Source organism: Microtus pennsylvanicus, chromosome 2, assembly GCF_037038515.1.
Source record: "Microtus pennsylvanicus isolate mMicPen1 chromosome 2, mMicPen1.hap1, whole genome shotgun sequence".
NCBI lineage: Eukaryota > Metazoa > Chordata > Mammalia > Rodentia > Cricetidae > Microtus > Microtus pennsylvanicus.
The window spans coordinates 85,870,735-85,894,262 of NC_134580.1; the positions used below are offsets into that span (position 1 = coordinate 85,870,735).

Below are 23,528 nucleotides of genomic sequence, written 5' to 3' on the forward strand. Positions count from 1 at the left end.
TTAATTCCATGCGGGCTTTCAATTTGCATTCACTCTGTAGTCTCTAACAGAAGACTGTACTAGATTTAGCGCCTTCACAGACTTGCACCTTCCTTCCCTCCCTCTGGACTCACGCATCCCTCAGTCTAAAAGGAAGGGGTTGCCCTAGGTGGTTCCTAAGGTGGCTCAAGAGGAAAGCTCTCACAAAGCTCTGAGAAGAGTGAATTAAACTTAGGTAACCAACAGTATGGATATTGTGATGAGCGGCGGTTGAGTCCTGGCCCCACTACTGCCAGGCCTGAGCTCCTCTTCCCTGTCGGGACAATGACACCAGAGAGGCTGGTGGTTCCTAAGCCAGTGCTTTGAGCTCCAGGATAGAGCAGACACATTTTGGCTATAGTGGCCCTTCAGGACAAGGGTGGGAAAACAGAAATGCCCCTTGTTCTTTACTCCTTCATTTCACCGAAGGAGCAGTAGCTGGGTCCCAGGCCTCGCACGGTGCAGTCTGTGCTGTCGCTACTGCACTTGCCACAGTGACATTCGGTGGCTACGGGGTATGTGTAGAGGGAGTCTGCGTGGTGAGCACAGCCGGGCAGTCTTATGGTCTCGTACACCAGCTCCTTGAAGGTGCATACTTTCTGGGCGTTGGGTCTGACAGGGTCCTTATACACCAGGTCCTGAGGAGTTCAGGGAAGGGAGAATTAGGATATACTGTTCTGAAGTTTCCATTCAGGCTAGTCAAAATGAGACCGTAATTCAATACTGCATGCTTTCACGTTTACTTGTCAAAACCCACAGAACATCATAGACCACCTAGGAAGTCTGATTCGCTTCCTAATTCTTCTGGAACATTTCTTTATTGTTCTGGAAGTCTTGCAGAAAATATAAGTCATTTCTTTCCTAATCCCCATGGCCATATCAGAATATTAGTTATTTGTCAGAATGCAAAGGAACTTTGAAACTGAATATAAAGGAATGATACATAACAACTTTAGAAATTTAGTCGCCTTTTCATACTATATTAATGACAACTTAAATTACCAATATTGCAGCTTAACTCTCAGGAATGAAGAATACTGTTTGCATTTATAAAATAGTGAAACAATATATTAATATTAAGGCTTATTTTGTTTATAAATACCCAGGTAGATCATTTCACTGCTTGACAGACAACTTTTCTCTTTTCAGTGCTGTTTATGTCCTAGAGTATTAGCTTCAAAGGATGTGTACTCTACCTATAAGATTGTTTTGAAATCAAAAATTGTTCATTCTAGAACTTTCTAGCCGAAAATTTATTTGTGCTGAGGGGAGAAAATGAGGCTGCTGCTCATTCTGTCTCTGTGGCATGCTGCCTAATCAATAGTGCCAGAAAGGGTCAATAAGCAGTATAGTCAATAGAGTTTGATTGAACTCTTTCAACATTGAATAAAGGGTATCTCATGAGAAAGTTCTGCTTTTCTCAGTCTGTGGTATGAAATGCTACATGAATAACAGGGGAAAATAGGCTAGAAAAAGAGGCAAGTGAGAACTGTCTCTTTACTTGTATTAATGCAAAGAAGTGGTGTGAATTCAGGCTAGTGGCTTAAAAAAAGAGGAGGTATGTTTGTGAGTTTAAAGAGCCTGCCGATGGGTTTCTGATCCTACTGCACGCACTGGCTTTGTGGGAGCCTAAGCAGTTTGGATGCTCAACTTACTAGACCTGGATGGTGGTGGGGGTTCCTTGGACTTCCCATAGGACAGGGAACCCTGATTGCTTTTCGGGCTGGGGGGGGACTTAATTGGGGGAGGGGGAGGGAAATGGGAGGCGGTGGCGGGGAAGAGACAGAAATCTTTAATAAATAAATAAATTAAAAAAAAAGAGCCTGCCAGGATTGACGGTGTTTTTGGGTTACTTGTACGCAGATGTGCAAGCAGATCTCAAGACAATTTTTATAAGGTGTTGTTTGTGTCTTCAAGTAACATGAATACTTATTTGAAATCATCTCAAGACCCTAATTATAAAAATTGCCTTTAAGAAAATATTGTTGTTCTTTTATCATTATATATACAGTCCCTACTTATATCTCTACATATAAAAATATGGCATAGAAATATGTTATATTTAGGAATAGAGTCAGTGTATACCACCCAGTTTATCTAATTCTAAGATTTCATAAGTTCACCCAAATAAAATTCCAGTCTCAGAGTGGCATCCTAATTACTAACCCCATTCACAAACTGGCATCCTAATTACTAACCCCATTCACAAGACAGATACTATTGATTAGGGAACTTGTGGCTATTGCCTGGGAAATGAAATATTGCTAAAGTGCAGATTCCTGCGGCTCTCCTCATACCCCTCCCCAGCAGAGCACAGGACCTACCCTCGTGTAGCAGTATCCTGCACACCAAGTGGTGTTGATGCTGACGCAGAAGCGACACTCTTCCTTCTCTACTGCAATGGTGATGTTGGTCAACTCACAGCCTTGGCAGCAGATTGCTCGCCAGCACCAGAATAGAATGCAGAACCGGATCGACTTCATCCTGGGCTGGGAAGTGAGCAGCTATGTCCTGTTAGCAATAGAGAAATCCAATAATTAAAATCGATGTGAAAATTGAGAAACAGCCCACTCATCTTTCTCAAACATTCTGCTTGAGCAGGAATTTTTAATTGTTTTGCTTCCTAAACCATTATTCCTCCATTTTTTTGGGGGGGTGTTGTGGGTGGGATAGGTAAAAGTAGAAACATATAGATCAAAATTTCAATATGATGATTTAACAATGAAATTATTACTATCTTAAAGTGATTATTCTAATCAGGTAATTTGTGATCCTTATATTTGCTTTTATTAATAGTTTTTGAAGATTAGTTTGCTGAAAAGGAAAAAATTATATAACAAAACTTCTTAATTTTTATCACCATTTAAACATCTATTTCTATTTGCCCACATCTATTGACAATGAGTTATATTTCAGAAGTTAGGCAAACTGGTCTCTAAGTCAAATTCTTCATGATAGTGCATTGGTGATATTCAAGAAGCCCAGTTAACAAGAGTAAGTTTCTATACAGCAGTGACAAAGAATGGTCATTCCGTCTCTACATCCTGAAAGCTTGCAATTGTTTCCAAAGTAGCTGTTCTTTTTGCTCCAAGTATGAGACTCACCTGTGTAGTCAGCTGTCTTTTCTGGGGAACGCTGAATACTGAGTCAAGTCACAACCTCCTTTTATACAAAACTAACACCCTGTGGATTTACCGGGTGTTAACATGACCAATACTAACACAAAGCCTGCTGTTAGGTGAATCAGTGTTTAGACGGACAGGGAGATCAAGCCTTGCCAAAGTAGTCTAAACGCCATGGACCAGAACATGCTATCAGCGGTGATGGTTTCTGTACAAATGGAATCTGATATGGTAGCACGCCCACTCCTTTCCCTTGCTAAATTAAAAGTGACTCTGGAGTCTAGATTGCTCTTTCTGATCTTTAACTTGGAGAACTCGGAATCCTTTCCAAGCACCGCTTTGGCTCTATTGAGAAGGAACACCAAAATATGTCTAATCAACTGTTCTGAGAACAGACTGAACTCTAAAAATGGGATGGCTGAACGTGTACGTTTGGGGAAAACCTAAGATGTTCTGTAGAGACATACTGACCTTGGCATGTCTACAATCCACTTAAATAGACTGGCGACTCTGGAGTTTAGAGGAATATGTTGACTGACGATGTAAATTTGGGAGTTGATGGCATGGAGCTGGGTGAGAGGGCAAGGGAGTATAATGAGAATTTAATTTAATGAGAATAGAAGAGTTGAATGTGGTTAAACTTCAGTGGTAAAATGTCAAGGAAACAACGAGTCCTCTTCTCTCTCAGTCTCATTTTTTTCTTCCTCTCCTTTTCTTCCACCCAAACGAGGTCTAGCAGGGTTGTTGAAGTTATGAGCTGAAGAGAATGTGCTCTCCTAGAAGCTAGGTGAAGGGAAGGTGTCAGCGTAGAGAACGTGACAAGTAAGCCAAATGCTGCATGAGAGGAGGGCTAAGACTGTACAGCAGATCTTACAATGTACGGATCCAATCCTTAGCTGGAGAAGTTCAGTGGATGGGAACTCTAACCTGCTGTTTGTTTAAATGGTTGGGAAGAGATGAAGTGTAGTAAACATAGATGATTCTTTTAAGAATTTTGTTACGAGAATGAGCAAGAAAACTGGGTAATTGGGGCAGTGTAGAAGAAGTAGAGTAAAAATAATTTATTTTCATTTTTACTTTTATGGGGGTGGGAAGCAAATGCCTGTTCTTATGGAGATGGGCATGTGCTTAAATAGAGTGAAAACCAGTAAGCTGCAGAGAGTTCAGAATGTTCCTAAAGACAAGAGAACAGAGGGTTTTTGAGAGCACATATAGAGGGTCTGGCTTTAGGCAAGAACATGGGGAGGTTAACCCCCAACCAAGCAGGAAGGCAGAGCTCAGTGGTGAGTGAACAGGTGTGATAGAAGGACAGGTATGGTGGGAGGGCAGGTGTGGAGGGAGAGGTGTGGAGGGAGGGCAGGTGTGGAGGGAGAGGTGTGGAGGGAGGGCAAGTGTGGAGGGAGGGCAGGTGTGGAGGGAGGGCAGGTGTGGTGGGAGGGCAGGTGTGGTGGGAGAGCAGGTGTGGAGGGAGGGCAGGTGTGGAGGGAAAGGAGGTGTGGAGGGAGGGCAGGTGTGGAGGGAGGGCAGGTGTGGAGGGAGGGCAGGTGTGGAGGGAGGGCAGGTGTGGAGGGAGGGTGTAGGTGCTTATGGGCAAGAGTCATGGTAATAGGCTATATACTGGTCTCTAATTAATTTCCTTTCCCAGTAAAATTGGGAATGTAAACAGCAGCCATAACCACCATTTGGTAGTAAGGACAAGGCATTTGCTGAGAGTTGCGGAAGTTTTTCTAAAGGAGTCTTTACATTGGGATCGCTGTTAGCAATCCCTTATATTTTGGAGTAAACTCTTTACAAGTACTTAATCTAAATTCACAAAGTATTTTTATGTGGCCGTATATCAACTTCTATATTTCAATAATTACATGTGCATGTAGTTTCAGTAATTCCCAAAATATATACTTAAAATATTAGCAGCTTCTTTACATTAGTGCTCACTACTCATCAACACATAAGCATATTAAATCTGTATTCATATATAATCTTGATAGGAAACTTTGAAGGAGTTATCTCTCCCTTTGGGAAGATGTGGAGAGTAAAACCAAGCAAGGCTGCACACTTGTTGGGGTGAATTTGGTGATCACACTCAATTCTCTCTGCCTCCATATCCAAAACGTTGCTCATTGAACCATGTAGATTTGGGGTGGTATAAATTCCCCCTGTCTCTCACTCCTTTTGGAGCAGAACCAAGACAGAGGCTCTCAAACATCAGTGACAACTTTAGGTGAAAGAGCAGGCAAGAGTTGTGAACAAAGTTCACTTATTTTAAACGAAAGAAATATTGAAGAGGCCATTCTAATTGTCAATATTGTAATTGATATTTAGGTCAGAGTTCTAAAATACCCCCATCCTCCTTGTCTGTTCACGAAGCCCCAGACCTGTCTCAGTTGCATGCCTCCTATAGTTTAGTTTATCTATTATTTCATATGTTTCTCAATGGATGTCAGTGTTAGCAAAAAATGAAAAAGAGCGAGTGTGAGTTTTGCTCGCCCTGTATTCTGTTTCCTTTACTCTTAGGACTGTATTCACTGGTGTGACTGTAAATACTGGTGTGTTTATAGGCTGCAACACCAGCTCCTCTCTGTGCCAGGCTCCGGCTCTTCTGAGGTAACCCCAGGTGTTCTTGGGGCCTCCCCTGAGGTTCTCTCCTTTGGGCCTCTGGCAGCTCCCTCTGTATTTTTCCTTCCTACAAGTGAGGATTTATTCGGATTGACTCATTTTCCTATGTAGCTTATCAGCAATTCCTTGGGGCTCCTGTGTTTCATCAAGTGGGTGTCCTGCTATCTTGACTGGTCGTTGGTTGATACAGCATCTGCTGTCTTTCCATGCCCCAGAAATAAAATCTTGGGGGTGAGAATAGCAACATTAACTCACTGCTCACTGGAATATTGAACAAGATTCAGGGAAACCTATTACATCGCTGTTTATTGGATTGAGTCCCACATACATTTTGTACTCCCCGTGTTTTCTCTCAACCTAGCATTTTCTGTTTCTTTTCTTTTGAGTCCCTACCTCAGTGGTGACATACACCCTACTTTATAAACAGCAGACTTCTGAGAATCCAGAATCTGGATAAACCGGCTTCTCCAACTCTTAAGATGTCAGTGCTTCTGCGATGCAGTGCCTTCTTTGATTTGCCAAGTTTTTCAAGCAATTCATTCATGCCTGAGTTTAGAATAGAGCATAATTAGAGCTGAAATCATGAGGGGTCATCTATTCTCTACAGCAAGCCTTCTTGCCTCCCATTTTCACTTGTCCATAAGATGATGTATGGTTTGAAATGGTTAATGTATTTTGGTTTTTGTTTTATTTATTCTTGAAATTATTTTAATTCTAGAAATTTACTTATTTCATTTAAGTCACTATAATAAATAACCTATGTGATATAATGTCCCTATAGAAACTGCCTAATTTTATTGTTTTAACCCCATTAAGTGATCCATCAAGAATAGCGTAGATCTTTGCTGTCCAATTATAGCAGACACCAATCACATGTCATTACTTTGGGTTTGAAATTTGGTTAATAATTAAAGTGCTCTGTTAGGTCTAAAATAGATGTTGGATCTTCACAACAAATGAAGAAAGCATCTAAACTCTCTCATTAATAATTTTGTCTTTATTATGTTAGAAATGACATTCATTTAGATATATGAACCTAACTAAACTATGAAGTGGAAATCTTACCTATTCCATTTTAACTTTGGCCTTGCTTTCAAATGTGGTAATTGGAAATAATTGAATTCTAGAATGGCTCAAATTTGATTTCTGCTGGATAATTCTAGCATATGACTTGGTGGCTAATGAGTAAGTTTACAGAGGTTGGTAGATCTACTTGGTGGTCTAATGTCTGGTCCATGTGCATTGGTCGTTGCCAGACTAGCTTGACTGATAGAGGCACAGCAAACAAGAAAACTAAAAGCCCACTGTTTGCCAATCCTTGTCAATAGAAGGACAGAGTGTGTATGTGGTGTTTTTCTGAGAAGAGGTCAGGAGAGTCTGTCTTTGTACTAAACTTTTTTTTCTTCTCCACAGGGGCTGCCAGCTGGGGATTTAATTAATTTTATCAGAGGGGACAATGGCACAGTAGGATGAGACAAAATGCTTATCTCCCTTGTGGCTTCTCTCTTCAGAACAAAGTAGACCACACTGGCATAGCATTCTCCCGATAGAGCTCCTTTAAAAGCAGTGATAGCACTCCGAATATTCCACAACGGTGTTCCTGTAAGAAGTCAGTCGGTTTGCTATCAGGCGCCCACTAATGCACAAAGCTAAAAATATCTCCTAGGCTTACAGCAACTAGAACGTGCGCAGAGTAAGCATTCCGCACATACATATGGATTTCATTTTCATTTTGATTCTGGTTGGCAATTTTCTAGAAAGTAAAGAACGAGGTACACAGAATGCATTGTCTGTTGAAGTAACTAACAATGTATTTATGATTGATACGGGCTATGCTGAAGAGTCGCCAAAGATTGACATTTCTTCTCGGTATACGATGCAGGTGCCCACTAGCTGTTTTGTATCATTTTGCTTTTGGACCTAGCATCTCATTTATATGCATGCCCACATATATAGGACATTGGATAATAGCTTATCATGCTTCCACACCTTTAATATTGTGCATGTCCTTTGTGGAAGGCATTGTATCCTTCACTTTACAAAAACACAAGTTTGAGCCGTCACCGAGCTAAGTGCTTTCAAGCATTATACCACCGAGTGTTTTCAGTCACTGGAGAATGAAGACATCGTCATTAGCTCCCCATTACAAATATTTTTGGTTGTGAGCCTAGCCTTTCGCAGATGAACCATCTCTCCAGCTCTCCCCATTACAAATAAAGAACTACGTGTCAGTAGAGCCTGTAGGGAGAAACAATATTCCTGCCATTCCTTCTGTTACGTAACTATTTACTAGATAGAGTGGCCCACTCGATGAGAAGCACGCAGAGCCCGGCGAGATCACCCTCACTGCCGAACTTCAACATTGTGGGGTTTCTTACATTCTGGATATATTCACCAGGTAAGAGAAAGCCAGTTGTGGAGATTAAAGGAACAAATCTCAGGAAGATGGCAGAAATAAAAAGCAAGGAAAATGCGGCGAGTCATTAATTCAAGGGGGCTCGAGAGAAAGCTGGACATTATACAACTGACTCCCATTGGATCTGCAAGTGATGAGCTAAGAGGAGGTCCTACAAATGCGATATCTTAGTTCAGTCCTCACAACCGTGAACTACATACTGCAACCACATCCATTTCAGGGATGAGTAAACTAGAACATGGCCAAATGTTCAAATGTCTTTACTATTTTTCATGTTGCAGGTAAATAGAGCTGTTGATCCGGGATTCAGAGTCTTAAGATCTACCCGCCACGTTCTTCTACTGCCTGCTCTCCTCAGAATAAAATTTAGCCCATTTAGTATCTATGCTTTCCGTCTTTCCTGCTCTTTAAGAAGTGTGTGTGTGTGTGTGTGTGTGTGTGTGTGTGTGTGTGTTACACTATGTCTACTGTATATACGTATTCATGAGGCCATGTACATGTGAATGCCTGAGGTCAATCTCAGGTGTTTAAATTCAGTTCTGCCTTTATTATTTGAGACAGGGTCTCTCACTAAATTTGGAGGTTATAAACTGAACTGTCCAGTGTTCTTCAGGGATCTGGCTGTCTCTTCCCTCTCAGGTTCTACATGTCACAGTCATCATGTGCTACGGTCACGCAGCCACATGCCTGACTTTTTAGGTGCATGCTGCCAGTCTGAAATCAGGTACTTATACCATTGGAGCACTGCCCAGCCTCTTTAGGATGAATTTAAGCTTCACTGTGCAAATATTTGTATTTACATACTTGTGAATGGTATTCCTATGGTTTGTATACCTTTACAGTGTGCAAGCAAATTGGTTCTTGTTGTATTAATGTTAAGATGGTGGAACATTTAGAGGGTGGTTCTACTAGTTCACCAATGAAAGGTGTTTAGTTCATGGGGGTACAGTTCTTGGAGGGGTGGGGCTTTCCAGACACCCTATCTTTCCAGTACTTTTCCATAGTGCCAGAAGCAATAGCAGTGCTCACTGGATGGAATATTCCAGAAAAGACAACAAATCAATCATTCAAACAAACAAAACTACTTTCTGCTCTGGTGGTTATTTGATTTGTTCTGAAAGGTTGGTGTCATGACTTTTGAAATACAGAATTACGCAGAGGATATGGTGTAGACCCACGCAGGCCCCATGCTTAGGGCTTCACTGTTTGCGAGCCCATATGAGCCCTGCTTCATTGGTTCAGTGGACCCTGATCTCCTGGTGTACTTCATCATCTCTGACTTGTATAACCTTTTCTTTCTCTTCTTACAGATTCCCCGAGCTCTGAGGGTAGGGACCTGGTGGAGACCTCTATTTTAGGTACTCACTATGTGTAATTTATGGCTATGGGTCTCTGTATGTATGGTACAGCTGATAGCTTGGTGTTTAATGGAACTCCTAACAGTCCCAAAGGGACAGGGAATAAGTGTGTCTCTGATTCTTTTGCCTGCTTTTGAGTCTCTTTTCCTCGTATTGGGTTGCTTTGTCCTGCTTTGATATGAATGAAGGCTTTTGGCTTGTCTTATTGTATCTTGCTTTTTCATGTCTGGTTGTTGTCTCTTGGAGGCCTGCTCTATTCCAAAGGGAAACAGAGGGGGAGTGAATCTGGGGAAGAAGGGAGGCTGGGGGAAGGTGGGGGGAGTGGAGAGAGGGGAAAATGTGGTTGGAATGTATTGAATGAGGGAAGAATCTATTTCCAATTAAAAAAATGCAGAATTACTAGAATCTAGAACTTTTCCTGAAGAAAACAAACCATGTTCCAATCTCATATCTACTACTAATCATTACATGTTGGAGATGTTGAGACATTAGATTGATGCCAACATTGTAAATATTGGTACATTCTAAGCAATGTCCCATGCCTCCAAGTCACTTGCCTATCCATTTCTCTTGCTCATTGGCTACTTAAATGCCATTTTTCACCAACTGAGACCTGACAGTAGTATGAAGATTCTTGAAGATTCATAGGAGATACAAAGTAATTTATTGCTTAAATTTCACTATGCATGGGGAATTGCTTGTATCCTATTTCAAAACTTGCATTTGGAACTGGAGATGTGGTTCAGTTGATAGCGCACTGCCTGACCTGTACAAGGCTCTGGCTTTGAGGTTCAGAACCACACAAATCTGAGTGCCGTGCACCCCTGTAATTCCAGCACCTGGAAGGTGAAGGCAAGAGGATCAGACATTCAACATGGTCCTTACATATTTAGATTGAGACCATCCTTAAACTTATATACTTAGTTTGAGACATACGACTGTCTCAAAAACAAGCAAGATAATGAACAAAATACACTGCTATCTTCTTTATTATCTCACTCTATTCTGAATCAATCCCGGAGATGATCTTTAAAGACTGCAGGATAGACAGGCTCGCCCAGTGACTTGCCTATATTTACACCGATTGGCAGACTTTTGACCCAACTCTAAGTCATGGAGTTTGAGTCATCCTGTTATAGGTGGCTCCAGAGTTTGTTTGTAGCATAGAATAAATTAGCAACCCCAGGAACGTCACATGACAGGTTATTACTGGCTTTCCTTCTGTACTCCACCCTTCTGTAGGAACAGCGTTTCTCTCTGGCACCTGGCTACTTGGAAATGGGAAAATGCTTCACTTTTGCAGGTAGACACGACTGTGTTCTGAGTAAAAGTATCTAAATAAAATGCCATGTAGCAGCTCTGGGGTACCCCACTAGCAGCTCTGGGGTACCCCCACTCCCACCCTAGAGAATAGGCTCATTGAATATCCCAGGCTCCCCTTGAACCCACAGTCCTGTCTCAGCTTCCCAAGTGCTGGGATTACGAGTGTACACCACCATGAGGCTCTCTTTCTTATAAGAAAGCACAAGACAGGACCTTTCCTTTGCCTTTTCATCCCACTTCTGTGCTGCTCCGTGGGATATGATCATGTTCTCTTAGGCTCACAGGGGGTAATAGTGGGACCGTGACACTGGAAATCACCTGAGCCTTCCCAGGACTTTCCCGAGTAGAGCTACCAGTCTGGGCCAAGATTGCACAGCGTTACAACTTTAGGTGAGAGGGAAATAAATTTTAAAATTAATTCTTTGGCAATTTCACATCACTCACCCTAATCCAACCCACACCCCAGTCCCTCCACATGTGCCTTTCACCTTTGTAGTGTCCCCTCCAAAGGAAAACCAAAAAAGAAATAATAAAAATAAGATAAAGACAAGAAAGAGGAAAGAGAATAGAAATAATAAAATAAATAAAAATAAGAGTATCAATTTCAGTGGGAAAACATACAATCCAACAAAAAAGCAAGCAAACAAACAAATAAAATAAAACCCCAACCAAACCAAAGCCAAACACTTTCCTCCTCTGTCTTTGCCCCTTACTGCCTCTTCAATAGTCTCAGCGGCCCTGCGGGTGTGTGTGTGTGTGTGCTGTGTATCATATTGCTTACTGTTGTCCAAACAACTTTCCTGGAGAGTGTTCAGTGTGTCATGTGTTGTTGGTCAGGTTCAAGGAGTCCAACCTCTGGCATGCCATCAACACTGGACCCGCACAGAAACTCCCTGATATCCAGCTATTGCCATGAGTCATGTAGACCATATGGCATGTTTCTGCAGGACCAGCCCCTTCACCTATTCCAGTAGGTCATAGATGGGAAGACGTTAGGGTGTGCCTGCTCAGAGCCCTGGATGCTCAGACCTGAGTGGCTGCTGAGTTGGTCAGTTGGGGCCACTAGAGCCACTCCCCTCAGGTGAAAAACGGGGCCATCTTTTTCACGTGTTGGGGCTTAGAGAGCTCTCCTATTAGGGCTGGAGCCCGCTTTCCTCTGTGGAGGTCATCTGGGTCTATTATCCAAGGGCTGGCAGAGGATGGGGTCTATTCTGAGGTGAGGACAGAGGCTATTATCCCTGGCCTGTGCGGGGGAGGGCTAGCTGAGTGAGACCCTTGTACTTCAAGTCATGGTTCAACACATGGTTTGTGTGGGTCCCTGTCGTAACACGGGTGATGGGCATTAACACAGACTCTAGCTGCAATGGAACCACAGACCCAAACGTGTCCATTAACAGCAGCTCGGGCCTGGATAGAGCCATGGCCCCAGGTGGCAGCCTAGGCCTCTCAGATTGGCATGGACCAGTAGCAGAGTGGTCCCCAGACTCCAAATGGTCCCAGGAGGGCATAGAGACCCTGAGTAGTCACAATGTACCCGATGTTGATAGGAGACACAGAACTCAACATAGATCCAGACATGTCTCCCAGCCACAGCTCAGGCCCAGACAGCAACATGGCCCTGGGTGACTTCACAGGCTACCCAGATCCACATAGCCTCGACAACAGCATGATCCTGGGGCACCAACATCGCCTCAGGCATTAGTCTAGCACCTGGGTTTCTGCACTGCCTTCGGTGGTATGAGCCATGGACTTTGACACGGATCTGGCTACGAAGGGGCCATGGACTCATGGCCCTTGGCAACAGCCCTGGCCTAGATGACTCCACGGTCATGGGTGGTAGCACAGGCCTCTCAGGTTGGCATGGTCCTGACAGCTGCAAGTCTCTTGGATCCCAACATGGTCTTGTGACCCAGAAGCTGTGCATTCTTGTGGCCTTGGTGGGACTGTGAGCCATGGACATCAACACAGACATCAACACAAATGGAGATATGGTCCTAAGCAGCCTCTCGGTCCTAGATGTTACCATGGCCCTGGGTGACTGCATAGGCCTCTCAGATTGGCATCAACATTGCTGCAAGGTGGCCCTTGGACAACAACGTGACCCCAGTAGGCAGCCAGTCCTCATGCATCTGCATGGCCCTTCAATGGTCACCAGGAACCATGGATTCGGCACAGATTCTGGCTGCACTAGGGTCATAGGTGCAGATATAGTCCCTGTCTTCATCCTGGCCCTAGAAACCAGCATGGCCCCAGGTGGCAGTGCTGTATGGCCCTCCTGGCAGCATGACCTTCAGGCACCAATATGGCCTCCAGTGTCGGCCCAGATACCAGATATCCACATAGTCTTTGGTGCTAACAGGAGCTCCTGACATTGACTCAGACCCTGGCTGTGGTAGGCCATGCACCCAGACATGGCCCCAGGCAGGGCTTAGGTCCGGTAGACACCATGGCCATGGGTGGCAGTGCAGTCCATTCAGGTTGGCTCCAGCTGCGGCATGTCTCTGGGTCACCAACATGGTCACAGGTGGCAGCCCAGAGCCTGGACATTTGTGGCCTTTCATGGTTGACAAGCCAATTGATGAGTGCTTGAGGGAGGAGAGTCAGGGAAAAGCAGTGGTGGGTGAGGGAGACAGGAGAGGAGCTAGAAGGGAGGGGATAGGGGTAGGTTTGATCCAAACGCATGACATGCATGTTTGAATATTAGATAAAATATTAATTAAAACAGGAAGCGCGAGAGAGGCCTTAGAAAACAGAGAACACACGGCATTCAAGAACCGACCGTGGAAGGAAACATGACCGCCACACAGTTGACCTCTGAGCTGGTTAGGCTGTGGCTTTCCTCAGAGAAGGCTGTGGATTCCAGTGAACCAGCCTGAGAAGTTAGCTGCCAGCGTCCTTCCAGGAATCAGAACTCTGCGGAAACTGAAATGATCGCCCTTTTCAAGAACAGAAGAAGCCAGGTTTCAGCCAATGGTCATTCTTCTTACTTAGATTTTAAAACACACGGTAGGGCTTTTAGAGCCCCAATCCACCACTAAGTCCCCTTTTAGCTACCACAGTGTTTTTATTCATTACCATCTATCCCCAGACCACAAATGTCCTCGAATATGCTAATAAAATCTGTTTCAGTTAAGTTTAAACTTCTTCCTTTGAGCGGTTGCTTTTGCTGTGACATCTCTCTAGCCTTTACTATTTTAAAAGATGCGAGCCTGAAAGAATAGTTAAATAAAGACCGTGGTTCTTTTGTGTGGGCTGGCACATTTAAAAATCAAAAGTAGGTCATGGGGCTTTTGAAGTAGGTGGCAGAGTAGAACATAGTGATGAGGGTTCTGGAAGATGACAAGCAGCTTAATTTTAATGAACTAAGTTGACCCTAGAATGATCAAAGATATAATATCCCATTTCGATCTCTAAGTTGGACAGGTAGGCTGGGAGGCAGTATAAGTGTGTGGCGTTGAAAACTGCCTGGCTTCTGCTTTGTAACTCTTTCGTGGTCTTAGCATCCTTCATACATATGAAATACCCCCAACTCACACACACGGAGTCCTCTGGAGATGCTTGCTGTCTCCTGAGAATCTTTCTGGTTCTTTACGTGGAAAGTGTTGTCATTAATAACACAGAGACCATGACAGCAGTCACTCTGTAGGAAAGATACCCACACTCTTGTGCTTGCTGGAGTACTGCTCATGAGAAGCAAGACATGGAGGCACCATGGAATGTCTAAATGCCTATTCTTAGCTGAATAAGGAAAATGGGATATGGACACACACACATATACGTGCGCACGAGAGCAAACATGCACACTTCATTCTGTAGCCTTTAAAAAGAGGGAAATGCAGCCATTTGTGATGCCATGAAGTAGATGAACCTGTGAGACATCCTGCTGAGTCACATCCCAAATCACTTCATAAGTAGATGGTGAAAAAGCAAAACTCACAGTAACTGTGAGAATAGGGGCTAGTAGGGGGAGCTGTTGGCCAAAGGTCATGGACATGGACTTTCAGTTGTCCTTTCTGGGGACTATTACCTAAGAATGCATACACAGTCCTTGGAATTAGCCAGGTCAATGGGCCTTAGGCCTTAGGTTCTCTTTATCACCATGCAACAAAAGGCTGTATGTTGATGGTATGTTAATTGCTTGATTTGGTTATTTATTTCATAGCAGAAACATATATCAAACATTGAGTTTGATACTTTGAAAGTGTATAGTTGGCCAATTACACATCAATATAGCAGGGAAAATGGAAAAATCATATCTTACTAGATTAAAAAGATCAGTGACAGACATGCCTGTCCGTTCAGGGCCATTTTTAGGGCCATGGCATAGTTTAGAGGAGTAATCAATGTACACTGTGAAATAAATCAGTATTCTGTAGGAGAATGAAGCTAAAGAGCTTGAAAAGCTCAATTTCCTGACGAACTTTTTGCCTGAGGCCAGCCCTGTGTTCCTCTGGAAAGTGCTTAGGAACTGTGAGTGCTCTTACAGCCCTCTGGGCACTTGACTATGCAGAGAGCTTCAGGAAGTAAATTAGAGAAGTCAGGCTCCAGTTGCTGGCCCTGCGGAGCCCAGGCACCCTTGCGCCAGCAGCCTCAGACATATGAGCCATTGAGAATTCCCTGGGACTTCGGATGAGTATGTGAAAGGAATCCTCGGCCATGGCTGTGGCATTTTGGAGAAATCCATTCAGCAGCTCACTTGGAGTTGTACCAAGCCTCACCTCCAGGTAACACACATTCTTGACCTTTAAACTCTGTTGCAGATTAAATTGTCAAGGTGAGGGAGAGGATGGAACCTGAGGCCCCCCATGGGCAGCTCTGTTTTAATTGAGTCAGGCTGTTATAATGAGCTGTTGGAGAGACCAGCCAAAGGAAGTTGTCCTCAGGGCTTAAGAGCTGAAGGGAAGTCACTGATATTTAGAGAGGTGGAGATTATGAGGAAGAGGGAGAAGAGAGCAAGAGGTACCCACAGTTCTGATTGCTCAAGAAGACATGATTAGGGCAGTCATGATGTCTTGTGGGTGCTGATCTAAAACAGGACCCAAAGACCTTCAAGGACGGAAGACAGTTTTGACTCGCTATTTCTTGAATCGCCAATAAGCATTTATTGAAGTCACAAACGGGCTCCACGGTCTACCTAGTTTATCAGTAAAGGAATATGCTTCATGAAGACATTCTCTCAAAATATAAATGGATGTTCGAGTCAGAAATTGAGGAATGGGCCTTAGAGGCTGCTTTATTTCCTCTGTGCTTTTGGAGTTTTGAAGTTGAGCATTTTCAAACTGCAACCGAGGTCTTCATTCTGCTCCCGGGAGATTCCCCCCCCCCCCCACCAGGTGGCTGCTGCCAGGTGAGAGATGGCACTAGATTGCCATCAGCTGCTCAGCCTTCCTTCTCTCTGCCAGGTGCAGCTAAGCACACACAGCCACTGTAGCCTGGATCCTCGCTGTGCTTACCCAGAAATGAAATACAATGGGCAGCAGAAATGAGCCCGATTACTAAATCACAGGTCGCTACCGCTGAGAGCGCTGTTGCAAAACAGCGAGAAAATACCTGAGTGCTACATGGTGCGTTACCCTTTAGAGATGATAACTCTCATTTTGTTCTGCGATGACATTTTACTTGTATCCAAGGCTGTTTTGTTGCAGAAAGTTTCTTGCCAGCTGTGTTCCCCATGATTTGTTAGTTTCCCTCACTGGTACCCTTTTAGTTTAGAGAAAATCTCTTATTAAAAATATTAGTCTCTTTGCGTTGCTGTTGAAGATCCTGGTAATCCATTTTGCTGGGCTCTCTGGATCAAGGCATTCCACTCCTCGGCCCAGAGTGACACTCAGAATTACCGTGAGATAGATGCTCTTGTCCCTGGGCAGAGTCTGATGAAGTGAGGGCCAGGGCTGAGGGGATCATGATCATTGTCCCAGCTGTGAGAATCTGAGGTTCTGGGTAACTGGCAGCTTCTTACTATGCAGAAGAGAACCTTGTTTGGGAGATGGACCAGTCCTGAGGCTGTGGCTCTCCTGCCAGTGTTGAGACAGGAAAGAGGCAGGTGAAGACGCAGTAAAACTGGGTATGTCAGATGCTGGAAACCTTTTGAGATTATCCATTGCAGAAGGACACATTCCACTCCAAATAAAACATGTCTGACAGCTTTATGCATGAGGGTGTTTCATGACTTTATGAGAATCCTTCTGACTCAGCATCCCAAACAGTTACCACTGTTGTGAACATGGGGACACACTTCGAGAAAGGACTTGCAGCCCAATAGTATGGATGTCATCTTCAGCTGCTAGGTTCTTCAGGGCATGTCACTTTTCAATGCCTGAGCAGGGCTCTGGCAAAGGACTAGCATGATTACCTTAGTTAGCTCTTGGTACCCTCATATGAACAAGGAGACCTGCTCAAATGGTGGACTGTTAGTGATATATGGGAGAAGTTGGATTTCTTCATTTTTTTATGCTAACATTTCTAGGTCATAGCATGTTGCTTGACATAAAACAGGAAGACAATTAAATCTTTCTGAGAAACCCTTATCCTAGCAGTCTGTCTGTGGCATTGGAACACGGTAGGAAAAGAATCGTGTTTCCTGTGCAGGTTGACGACTGTGTGATGTTGATGGGACACAGGAGAGAGTCTGTAGATTCCAAATGCTATCTGTGGTTATCATAATTTCGAGCTTGCTCCAGTTCTACTACAGCTCCTGTCCCCAGTCCTCTGCCTCGTGTGCTGATGTGGAAAAACATATGGAACATTTAATTCTAGCCTATCTTCCCCTAGGACCATGCTGTGCACTTCCGTGTTTTCTTCCAAGCAAGACAGGATAGCGTCCTTTAAAATCCATCTGCAATGTTGAGAGTGTGTGGCTCTAAGGAGGAAGCCGACTTTGTGTTTTAAAAAGCAGGCTGTAACCACCCACTTCCCTCCATCCACTCCTTTCTTCTCAGACCCATACTGTCTTGTCCACTCTGGAAATCCCAGCCGACATTCGCAAGCTTCCCTAGAGAGGAACGCTGCTGCCTTCTCCGAGACAGCGCCTCTGAGGTCCCACTAGTGAAATTACCCTTCAAAGCGCTCTCCGTTTCAGACTCATAAATCAGTGCGGTGTCAGAGATGAGGCTTTGAAAATGAAACCCCCTTTGAAGCTGGAACGCGAGAGCAAGCGTGCATTAGCGGCTCCTCTCCTGGGCTTGCCCTCTGCGCTTTCGTCAGCGTTAGCAGTTTTGTTTGTCTGTCTTTAGCGCTGTCAGTGCTCAGAGACGAGGAACGCTATCCCGTGCACCACTGCTTCTCCAGCTGATTTCTCATCATTGTAACAGAACTCAGGCCTGTAAACATTGTTGAATAAATGAAAGTGACAGTCCAGGTAGCTTAAATCTATGGAGCACAGACTTCTCACTCTGAAGTCTCTGGATTAGTTTAGGTTGATAAGGAATACTTTTTGGAATAAAGCTTAAAGGTTAACTGATGGGATATATACGTCATTTAGCACAGAGTAGGGACTTCATATTCATTCCTTAGATCCTTCCCAAGCATACTGTTGTAAAGCTCTATTTAATAGTATTCCCGATAACCACAGAATGGGATTCCTGTTTGAATAGCACACGAAGGAGCCACTGCATCCTTGGCTGTCTTATGTTCCTATCTGATGGTTTGCCGATGCCCACAGCAGAGTGGAACTTACCATGTTAAAACTCTTGTCTCTGTGGCCAGCAGGAATTGCTGCAACTGTCAGTCCCATGGGAGCATGCTGGCTTGAGATTTGGCACCCATTTCAGCTTCAGGGAAGTCCTGGTGAATACTTCATGAAAGGGTTTTTGATCTTGATAAGGAAACCATTGCCCAGAAGTTGCTGACCACAGCAAAAGACCTCTTGGATCCTAGAAAATCAACAGAGGCAGACAACCAGGGGCACACTGATTGGCAGCTTGTGGTTGCTCTCAACTCTCTTGGGCTTCAAACAACCCTTTCACAGGGACCACCTAAGACCATCAGAAAAGAATTCCTAGCAGTAGCAAAATTACAGTTATGAAGTTGCAACAGAGATAATTTTATGGTTGGGGGTCACCACAGGAGGTACTGTTGTGTCCCAGTTTTAGGAATGGTTGAGAAACACTGTTTTAGCATCTCCTAACCTTCACCCTTGCAAAGTCCTTTCTAAACCCTAGACCACGAGCAGGACAGCAGCAGCAACATACCCCAGGGACCCCTCTGAAGCTTTTGCGTTTCTCTTGACTATTGCTCATCAATAAACTGCTTTGGCTTTTACACTAACCTATTGTGTGTGGGTCCCACTCACAGGACTTGGGAGACAGGAGCACAGACTTGGCCTTGGATGTTGGGTATTCTGGTGGCTGGTGATTGTTAGGCACCTGTGTACCCACAGCAAGTCCTCCCGAGTCTGTTGGCCAGACTCCAGGGCATCCACAGAGATCACCCGAGTCTCAATTTTGAGGCTTATCTAAGGTCATTACTGTGTGTGGAATGGGCTTACTAAATTTTCCTTCCATTTTCCTCCCTCCCTCCCTCCCTCCCTCCCTCCCTCCCTCCCTCCCTCCCTCCCTCCCTTCCTCCCTCCCTCTCCCTCTCTTTTCCCTGAGACAGGGTTTCTCTGTGTAATAGCACTAGCTGTCCTGGAACTCACTCTGTAGATCAGGCTGGCCTTGAACTCACTGAGATCTTTCTGCCTCTGCCTTCCCAGTGCTGGATTAAAGGCATCTTTCCCTACTGCCCAACTACTAGCTAATTTTTTTTTGCAAGCACCAGGAATTGAATCAATAAAATCTGTTTAGGATCTGTTAACTTTCAGTATTCCCTTAAATAATTTTTTTACTCCTTTGCTTCTTCAAGTAAAGAGATGCTACTATTTACTGAACTGTCTCCCTGTGTTGTCTCCTAAGTCCTCAGGGGTGACGAGTTTTACGGCATGGCCTGTATAAGGCATTGTGGCATAAATAATATAGCATATTTATCCCATAGTAAAACTTGAATTTGAGTTGAATAAATATCTTATTTATACACATAAACGCAAAAAAATCCATACCAAATATGGTATATGCATCTACAATCTCATATGCATCATCATCAAAGATTTAAGGAAGACACACATACTATGTGGAATGCCAACCCATTGAAAAGATGAAAATATCTAATGATAATTGTTTAATATTATATTGTTGGAAAATGCTTGTATATCAAAGCCAGGCTATTCCCCAAGCATCAAAAGCCAGCACAGCGAGTCTAATCTCCTCCTAAATTGTTAGATTCGACACAAATAGGCAGGGTATAGATACATTTCTTCTGACCCTGAAATAAATATCACAGGACAGAGCAATATTAAATTCCAGACATAATAATCCGACTGTAAAAAAATACCGGAGTCCTGAGTAACTGTCTCCCCTTGCAGTGAGCAAACACATCATCATGGATAAGGTGTGTCTGGCAGATGGGAAAGCCACCACGTTATCAGAGAAGGCTCGCCTGTCTGTCCTCCAACAGGTGAGTCAGCACCATCGACATTTCCAAATGTCAGCTACTGGATTCTTCTTTAATTAGTCGCTGTAAAATATCATTCGTTGTTTTATTCAAAAATACCATTTATTTGAGTACTTGCTGGACACCAGGTACCATGGCAGGGTACAGCAGTGTCAAAGGAGGCACTCCTTAAAGTGGATTGGATTTTCCTTAAAGAGGCCACAGCCCTTTGCAACAAATGTCAACTTTGTCACTGAAGGTAGCAGATTTGTGTGCACAGGAGGAATGGAGAGACAATCCTGTGTGAGAGGAAAACATGAACAACTCAAAGAGCCCCCCCCCCCCACAGCTTTGGGACAGAACATATGGGCGCAGTGTATGTCCCAAAGGCTAAGGGATTTTGAAGGGCTCTTAAAAGAACACCAAGTTTTAAATTTCATTGCAGAAGGCCATGAATGACAGATGAGTTTAGTTCTCTCCTCTCTTTGTTGCCAGTGGAGGCCAGTTTGGTAGCAGGAGGCCTTAGAAGGATTGCCCATGGGGCAACTTATGTATTTATGTATGGAATTCCTGTAGAATGAAACTGGATCCCCATTTCATGCCTCCAACGACTCCAATTTTCTTCTCATTCTCCACCCCCCCCATGCCTTCTTGGGCTACTGTCTCTTTCTGAGTCTTACCCTCTGCTTCTCTCTGTTATGAGGCTGTGCTCATACTTTATACTCAGCTAGGGTCAGCTCATCCATATTCATCTATGAAAGACTCTCAAAAATTTTCCTCCCTAACAGTGTGTTAGACAGAACTGCAGGAATGTTTTCATAATACCCCTGAAAGCTTCCTCAAGATGGTTGTTGTTCTGGGGCTATTTCTGTCCCCCAAACCTCCGGACTCATTTACTAACAGCCAAATCCTCATTATTTCAGGGTATGTCTGTGTGGTGTAGCTGTTCTGTCCAACATTCCTCCTGAGGGAGGAATGGAGTGCATATTAACATTGTTTAGACTCAGGAAGCTCTGAAAAGGTATGGGATCCCCAAGGTTATAAAGCCAGCATCCAATTGCTGGGGTGGAGTTCTACAGTGAAGCTGTTTGCAAGTTGTATAGTGATGCAGCTACCTTTGCGCCATCCATCCCCCTCCAGTCATCCCTGTAACTAAGCCCCCGCCCATTGTACTGCAGGTAACCCCTCCCCTGTGCCGAATAAAAGGAACCATGATCAACTCACTGGTTTACCAAGCTGGACTCCGTTAGAATTTCAGATGATGGTGGTCTACAGGAAGGAGAAATCAGGACTCAGACATGGATCGAGGTGACCAATAGAAGCATGGGAAGATGATGGCCAGAGCAAGGAGGAACATGTCCATAGAACGGACTCCCTGACACTGTGAGCCTGTACTTAGAGCGCCCAGAATGGCGAAGTAGTCAATTTTTGCTGTTGTAACCACTCAGTATCTGGAACTTGGTCATAACAACCCTAGCAACCAAACACAGCCCGCCTTGTTCTAAAAGGAAACTACCATCTTACTGTGAAGTACTGAAAACCAGGTATTTATAGGGAGTTAAGCCCGAAGCTGGAAAGTCTGATAGTATGTTGTCTATAAGGGGAGAGGCAGACATAGCCTCTTGAAGGCCTGAGAACCAATGAAACTGCTGCTATGGGAAACACCCACATCTGAAGCCCTGGAACCAGGAGCTCCAATTTCCAAAACAGAAAGCAGATGATCCTGTTGAGGATGAGGGAGTGAGTTAGCTCAAAGTATTGGGTGGTGTCAGCCTGCATGGTCAGAGGTTAACATCCTTACCCACAGGTCCATCTCTTCTGTAACCACCCTCACAGGGAGCCACATGAAAATTCCTATATCTGTGATTTGTATATCCTTTGACCCCATCAAGCTGACACATACAATTAGCAACCATGCCAGAGAAAGACAATATTTTTTTAAGACAATATATGTAGATTGTGACTTCTGGAAATTGCAGCAATACGAGCTATATTTCCTGAAAGAAAAGCAAGCATACCTTAAATTAAGAGTTCTAAAAGAAGTCTTTCCTCATTGCTACAGCTGGCTTGATTTGGTGACCATGGTAATGCCAACCTGGCTGCCCTCCTCCAGATACTATCTCTGACAAAGCTGGGAAATTCTCAGTCTTGAGCAACTGGCTAGCACCAATCAGCCCATTTAGTTTGCAATCAGGAGAGACTGGCGTGAAGGTCACATTCATTCACCATGGAGGGCTTGGAATCATATAATTTCTCTCCCACTGAGAGATAATTTCCTTATTTTATTACATGGTAATGGTGACCTTTACCCTCTTTATTTAAAGTATTAATTGCTTTACTTTTAAGTTTTAAATCACATTAAAAATTTAACCAATGCATAAATCAAAAAGTAATGTATATTAGTGTCATGTTATATTTTAATGTATCAATTCGTTGTGATGTTTGAATCTAGTTAAACACATCTATCTATCATCTATCTATCTATCTATCTATCTATCTATCTATCTATCTATCTATCATCTGTCTGTCTGTCTGTCTATCCGTCATCTATCTATGTATCCATGTATTATGTATCTATCATTTATGTATGTATTATGTATGTAACTATTTTCTATGTATCTCTCAATCCTATCTATCTATCTATCTATCTATCTATCTATCTATCTATCTATCTATCTATCTATCTATCTATCATCTACTATCTATCTATTGTCTATGTATTTATGTAAGTATGTATCTATTGTCTATGTATCTATCAGTCTCATCTATCATCTATCTATCTATCTATCTATCTATCTATCCATCTATCTATCATCAATCTACCCACCTCCTCAATCATTCATCATGTATTCAATGTGGAAGCATTCTTATACATACATTATCAATATTACTTTAGTCTCCTCTCTTTATATGCTACATGTGTCTGATTGTATGCAACTGGTTGTAAGTGTCCTAATTGGTCTCTTAGAACTTACAGAAACACCCACATCCTTGTAAGCTGCTTAGGGTAAGGCAGACAATAGGTATGTCTATCTTACGGATTATTTACTTCACCCAAACATATCTTCTTGCATCATTACCAATAAGTTAGCAATATACTTAACCCAGGTAACAAATCATGATCAACTCCTCTAGTCTTGACAGTGTTGCTACTCTTAAGTAGACACTTGATTTCACACTTTTTATTCAGTTATTTATTCTGTAACCCTC

The 23,528-nt window shown here is 43.5% G+C and overlaps 1 protein-coding gene across 1 annotated transcript; it reads right to left on the bottom strand.

Annotated features, from left to right (window-relative positions):
- Window positions 1–425: 425 nt before the first annotated feature.
- Fshb (follicle stimulating hormone subunit beta) lies at window positions 426–2,501 on the bottom strand. Its single transcript, XM_075963736.1, has 2 exons — window positions 2,343–2,501; window positions 426–656 (listed from the first exon to the last, which is right to left on the bottom strand). Exons 1-2 carry the CDS (start codon window positions 2,499–2,501, stop codon window positions 426–428), a joined length of 390 nt encoding a protein of 129 aa, XP_075819851.1.
- Window positions 2,502–23,528: the final 21,027 nt, after the last annotated feature.